Below are 6853 nucleotides of genomic sequence, written 5' to 3'. Positions count from 1 at the left end.
GGATACGAAGTAAAATTTTCTTCAGAATTGAAAAACAGTTTTTAAAAGTCTATCAAATATTTAATTTTAAAAATCCAATTAAATGATAAATTTTAAGAGTCTAGTTGAGAGTTGAATTTTGGAGGGAAAGCTAGAATTTTTATTTTAAATGTGAAATATTAATTTTTTAATAAAAATAATGTTTTATTATATTATTGATTAATTAATTAACTAATTAAATTAAACAATTATACTGTACTAACGTGGCACGCAAAATGAGGTGGCAGTACGAGTTCTTCACGTACTCGAACATCACTTCCTTAATCTCTTCGAACCAAATAACCACTCCAACATCACTTCCTTAATCTCTTCGAACTAAATAACCGCCACTATCACTACCCAAAACCACGTTGTTCTTATCACCATAGGAATAACCACCCACTTTCTCTCTTATCATCTCTCTATATATTCTATTCATTCCTCTCGTTTACATGTTACAACCATTATTATTCATCCAACTTCTGAGAGAGAACCATATACCACAAACATGTCATCCTTTCTACGCATTTTCTTTTTCATTTTCTTGGCTACTGCTACTTCTGTTCAATCTGCGAGACAATTTCATGTTGGTGATCATTTAGGTTGGCGCCAGCCTGATCAAAACAATGCTGATTTTTACACCAAATGGGCTCAAACTAACCGATTCCAAATCGGAGATTCTCTCGGTATTCTCGACGAATAATGCTTTTTCTTTCATTATGAATATGATTCATGAAGTCTATGCTAGTAATCAATTGTTATTATTCATGTTTTTCTTGTTATTGTTTATGCAGTTTTTGAGTACGAGAATGACTCAGTTCTTAGTGTTGAAAAAGAGGATTACTTTAACTGTGACACAAGTAAACCAATCACTACTTTTACCAATGGAAAGAGCACTCTTAATCTTGACAGATCTGGACCTTTCTACTTTATCAGTGGAACTGATGATCATTGCAACAATGGCCAAAAACTGCTTGTTGAAGTTATGGCGCCGCATACAATTCCAGCATCTCCTCCCACTCCGACCACCATTGCGGTTCCGCCTGAAGGCTCCTCGTCACCGATGATGGCTCCTTCCAATGCGCCTTATTCGTCTGATACCTTGGATCAGGCCACATCGTCTTCTTCCATGGTGGTGGTTGCTTCATGTTTTATGTCTACTTTGGTCACATTTGTAATTGTGATAATGTTAGGACTTTGAAGTTTCTTTATGGTTTTTAACTGTTTCTTATGTTGCTGATTTTTCTGAAATTTGAGTTGTTTAGGTTTTAGCATTTGAACTTTTTTCCAAATTCTACTAGTCTTAGGATCAATTTGACTTCATTATGGTTCTTGTATTGTATTGAACTATTCATGATCTAATCTTGTCTTTCCCTTTTGTTTATTTTTGTTTCTGTGTTAAAGCATTGCATTAGTTTATATATATTGTGCTCCTAAGATGAAACGTTCCATGTTTCTACTTATTTGCAAAACTTTCCATGAATGCAATAATGCATAAGCAACTAGAAACAATTCAACATTCAAACTACATAGTTCATGATGTATAACATTTTGCCAACAAATTAATCAAGATGAATGATAACCCTGTAAATAAGTACTTTGAAAATCTGAATTCTCACTTTCCTTATTAGATTCTGCATTTTCATCTTGGCTCATCTTTCTTCCATTTCTCAACTTAAATTTCCTCAGTCAGTGTTCAGCCAGCATCACTGTAAGATCGATGAAGATTGTACCCAGAGATCCACCACCACGTATTAAAAGCACAACAGATAGCCATTGCATCATGACTATGTGGCAAAATCACCCATGTTGCTGCAACATAGCCAGTTGGCATAAATGCCACTGCAACCCACATAACTTTATCAGCAATGATCAATAGTATTGTTTGTGGTTCTCTTTGTGCATCTCATGATAGTTTTTCCTCTTAGTATGACTCATGTTTTCCATTTTTGATTTGTTATTACTATGATGCTTGTGTTTCACTAAACCTATTGGTGAGAAGTAATATGGATTATAGGTTCCACTCTCGAACCTCGTTTATTTAAAGGTGTCAAGTGAAAAAGAGGAAGATTGAATGCTTCTTCTACCACCAGCTCTGATGAATGTTGCCTGTATTTGCCTATTTTCTGCACTGTCCATAATTACCAAATCAAGAATGTCAAGTGCTCTGATCTCTTCACTATTCCTAGTATTAATATCCAGCTTTGTCTTGTTGGTCAAGAAATCTGTCATCTACAATGAACGTAAAACTATTATCATAAATAAATCTTTCTACATTCCGGTATCTTTCTAAAGCACTTCGCCACTCTGAGTCTTGTATTTGAGGGACTATTAATACAATTTGTTTGAAAATAAATTTCATTCTATTGAATCCAAATGGAAAATGTACATTGGATGGTCCGATTTAATCATTGGCCGAATTATATATAGGTACCCAGATTTCATCCTACCACCTCCTTAATTAAATTTGACACCTCTAATAAGTATAATAAATATGAAATGAATATTGTCGTTGCAAAATCACTTCACCTATTTTTCAAATTTATAGATTTTAGCATTTCTTTTGAAAATTCTGAGACAATACCGAAAATTTCAAAACAATTACCAGAAATTTAAAAAATAATATGTTTTTTTACCGTAAAAGTAAAAAATTTCGGGATTTTATATCGGAAATTCCCAAATTTCCAGTATTAAGGCTTATTATTATACCGGAAATTTTAAAATTTCCGGTACAAAATCTCATTTGATATACCAAAAATTTCAAAATTTCCGATAATTATAAATAATTTGTTTCTTACCGGTAATTTTGAAATTCTCGGTATGGATACAAAATTTGTTTTCATACAAATAAAATTACCGGAAATTTCACTTTTGGTTGAAATTTTTGGTATCAACCCGTAAATTTCAAATTTCTGAAATCATTTGGAACATACTGGAAATTGTGAAATTTCCGGTATATTGAAAATTTTAAATATACTATCGAAAATTTTGTACGTATCGGAAATTTCATTTTTCTCTACCCGAAATTTCAAACGTAAATTTCATTCAAGTTTCAATCAGGGGTAGTTTTGACAATATAAAAGTATAGGGGGTGTCAGGTTTAATTTGGGATATCAAGCTAAATGCGCATAAGTATTGAGAGATGTCAAGTTAAATGCTCGTAGATAATAGTATAATTGAATTCATAAAAGGTTAATGGGCTTACAATGTTTTTAATGCCTAATAACGAAATAGTAAATAAATTGTTATGTATATATTATCTGCATTACAATATACCTTATATTTACACTAATAGCCCATCTCAAACTGGTGAATAAATGTCCGTTACACCCAGTTTAGAAACATAAGTAGATAGAGGAAGAGGATCAAGAGATTTTGTAAGCAGGTCCGCTAATTGTTGTTTCGTGGAAATAGCAAGGAGATGAAATAATCTAAGTTGAAGTTTTTCTTGAACAAGGTGATAGTCGAGCTCGATATGTTTGTTCTTTTGTGGAATGATGTGTTGGTTGCAATGTGTTAGGCAAACTGGTTATCATAGTATTGTTGAGCAGGGGATATGAAGTCCAAGTTGAATTCTTATAGAAGGAAGGTGAGCCACTGGATTTCGTACATTATGGTTTCCATAGCACAGTATTCGACTTCAATTGATGATTTGGAAACCTTGGCTTGTTTCTTGGATTTCCAAAAAATGATGGAATCGTCGATGAAAATATCATATTATGTAGTTGATTGTCGAGTATCCAGGCTTATGGCTCAATCTGAATCACAAAATGTCTTGATTCGAAGAGGAGAAGAAGCATGGTAAAAAAGGCCAAGGGGTGGAACATATTATATGTAAGAGACTACTCTCAATGCAACTTTAATATATGATGTTGCGGATTTGTGCATGAATTGACTCAGTTGTTGGACTGAGTAAGAGAGATTTTTGTGTGTTTGTGAGGTAGACAAGTTGTCCAACAAGTTGTATGTAAGATGCATGATCTGTGACCGGTTCTCTAGAATCTTGGTGTAGTCTTGTGTTATGTTGCATAAAAGAAAAGAGAGGCTTTACATCGAGTAAACCTATGTCAGACAAAAGATCCAAAGCATATTTACGTTGACAAATATGAATGTTGAAGTTGCATATCCATAGGGGGAGAATGTTGCATGTCCCTAACACATTCAAGGGGAGAACCCTCAATACAATTATTTTGCTACTTGTCTTTTCGCTTTCGTTTATTATCGTTTATTGAATCTCCTTCATGATTTCACATCTCTAAATCAAGTTATTCATTTTAGCATGCATAAATCAATAGTTATATTTGAACTTGATCATGATGCTTTTATTCATTTGCACGAGTAAGTGGAATAAGAACCATATGTTTTATTGATTCAAGTTAGGTGGAAAGAAATATCTCAAAAGTATTTTGAAAACTATGAAAAATTGAAAAGTCTGATTCGAATCAAGCACACATCCTAACTCAAATCAAGTTGAACATAGGCAAAACAAAGGTTTTCAAACACTTTGATTTGAATCAGAATTTACATCTGATTTAAATCAGGCATTTTTTGGTCACTTGTGGTTGATTTGATTCGAATAAGACTTACACCTGATTTGAATCAAACAGTTTTTCAACATTTTTCATTTAGCTCTATTAGAATGATTTGAATTAGGATTTACACTTGATTTGAATCACGGGGTCTTTGATTTAGATAAAACTTTGTTCTTGATTCTAATCATATGAAAATGGGTCAAAATTATTTTTCCTTCTTATTCCACTTCACTTACTCATTTGAATCAAATCATTGTCGCAACTGGTGCGAAAAAAACAACCGGCGGGGAAAAGAAAACAGAAGAGTCGCCACCGTTCGTAATTTATCCCAAAGGAGGGAAAGGAAACGATCGGAGAAAACCTAAAGAAAAAGGAAAAGACAAGGTCTCACAACCAAATCTTGGGTTCGGGAGTCGATTATACGAAGGGAAGGTATTAGCACCCCTACGCATCCGTAGTACTTTACGGGATCCACTCTTGTTGTTCTAGTCTAATGGGTGTAGGTTTACCTAATGTATTATTTACTAAAAGAGGGTCAAAAGAAAATGACTCGCAAGGATGTCGCATCCACTACCTACGTATCTCATCTGAGTATGAGAATCAGAGTCTTCGTAGCTCGGCTACCTATGGGTTAAAGAGAAGTGTGCTTGGTAAGACATCACGTCTTATGCCTACGTATCTCATCTGGAATGAGAATCAGAGCAAAACGTAGTTCAACTAACTATGGGAACAAGGGTCTCGATTGCAACTAGGGCAAGAGAAAGGGAAGGTCTCGATCGCAACGAGGGTGAGAGAAAAGGATCGCAGCACGGGCAAAAGCAAATAAGGATTAGTTATTAGTCGTCAGTCAAAAACTCGGCAAGACATTGCATCTCGTGCCTACGTATCTCATCTGAACATGAGAATCAGAGTTGTCGCAGTTCGACTAACTATGGGTTAAGGATTGCCATCTGAACATGGACTTACAAAAGAGGACACCAGCTGTGTCAAAGGAAAGTGGGCAATGTGTTCAACGTCCTAGCAGTAGGTGTCACAGCTCGCTAAATCGAGTCTTAGACAGTTACCTCTTTGCAGTAGAACGGATTGACATGCCACAAGATCGGAGACGCACGGAAGGTCTAAAAAATGGGGAAGCTCTGCCCTATAGTTGTCATGCAATGTGGACCTATGTGTTAGGATTTACAAATGGGAACATCTACCTAATGTTAGCATGCAAAGAATAGGGGAATTCTACCTATGTTATCATACAAAGGGTTCTACCTAATGGGTGCTACCTAAACGGAACAAGAGTCGACGGATGGAGCAAGGAGATGAGCCACGGATAAGGGTAGATGGCGATGCCTGAGGTAATCGAATTACAGGTAGATGGCGATGCCTGAAGCAATCGACTTACAAGAGAAATGGCGATGCATGAAGCAATCGACTTACAAAAGGATGGATGAATACGTGTTGGTTCTATTAAGTTTTGAAAATGATTACTCGACGTTGGATCGAGGTTTTGATCTTGTTTTGAAATGATTATCGGAAGTTCGTTTTAATTCTTGTATTAACAGATGAATAAAGAATAAAAGAAATAAATGTTATACACTTCATGGGAGAGGGGTACATTTGTTATGAATGAGGATTGTTCATGGCAATCAAACAATAAGAATATATGCCTCATACATCATATAAGTAAGCAACAGTTATCAAACAAAGCAGATAAATAAACATGTATATAATCAAATCAAAGAATCAAATAATGAAATAATGGAACATTAAACAATGCATGTGAGTATGAATATGTTAAACAATCAAACAATAGAAGCATGGATGAAAGGAACAAGTATAGGAGATAACAGATGAATCAGACAGATGAAACTATGCACACAAAGGATCACTGAATAATTTAATCAGGAAATGAGGTAAGGACCAAATAAAATCAAGATGAAAAGGCCTCTAATGCATGGCATATGAGATGGACAAGGGAGGATCAAAAGATCTCTTCAATTTCCATAAGCAATCCCTAAGTCAAACATCGATCATAAAGAAGTCAACTTAAAAAATATGAAATAAATAGCAAATTAATCAAGAAAATTATGAAAAATTAAACTAAATGGGGTAGGGTCAGGACATCATCATCCCCCAAAAAGATTTTAAAAATAATGAAAATTGGTTATTGAATTAACTGAAACAAAACAAAGCTCAAACCAAAAGTCAACCAACAAGACTAGGTTAGAAATAACTCAAGAATAAATAGTAAATTAGTCAAGAAAATTATGAAAAATTAAACTAAATAAGGTTGGGTCAGGACATCATCATCC

At 34.6% G+C, this 6853-nt stretch overlaps 1 protein-coding gene across 1 annotated transcript; it reads left to right on the top strand.

Moving 5' to 3' along the window:
• Nucleotides 1-353: 353 nt before the first annotated feature.
• On the top strand, nt 354-1274 carry LOC127083630 (early nodulin-like protein 1). The gene is made up of 2 exons (XM_051023949.1): nt 354-704; nt 813-1274. The coding sequence occupies exons 1-2, from the start codon at nt 527-529 to the stop codon at nt 1217-1219; spliced, it is 585 nt and encodes a 194-aa protein (XP_050879906.1). The 5' UTR covers nt 354-526; the 3' UTR covers nt 1220-1274.
• The last annotated feature ends 5579 nt before the right edge of the window (nt 1275-6853 follow it).

Source organism: Lathyrus oleraceus, chromosome 5 (assembly GCF_024323335.1).
Source record: "Lathyrus oleraceus cultivar Zhongwan6 chromosome 5, CAAS_Psat_ZW6_1.0, whole genome shotgun sequence".
NCBI lineage: Eukaryota > Viridiplantae > Streptophyta > Magnoliopsida > Fabales > Fabaceae > Lathyrus > Lathyrus oleraceus.
The sequence above is the reverse complement of the archived record's forward strand: the minus strand, read 5'-3'. Positions and strand labels throughout refer to the sequence as shown.

Bases quoted from the DNA above. Each gene is read 5' to 3' on its own strand.
- LOC127083630 (XM_051023949.1), top strand. From the start codon at position 527: ATGTCATCCTTTCTACGCATTTTCTTTTTCATTTTCTTGGCTACTGCT. The intron at 705-812 runs GTATTCTCGACG...TTGTTTATGCAG, and splicing joins CCAAATCGGAGATTCTCTCG to TTTTTGAGTACGAGAATGAC.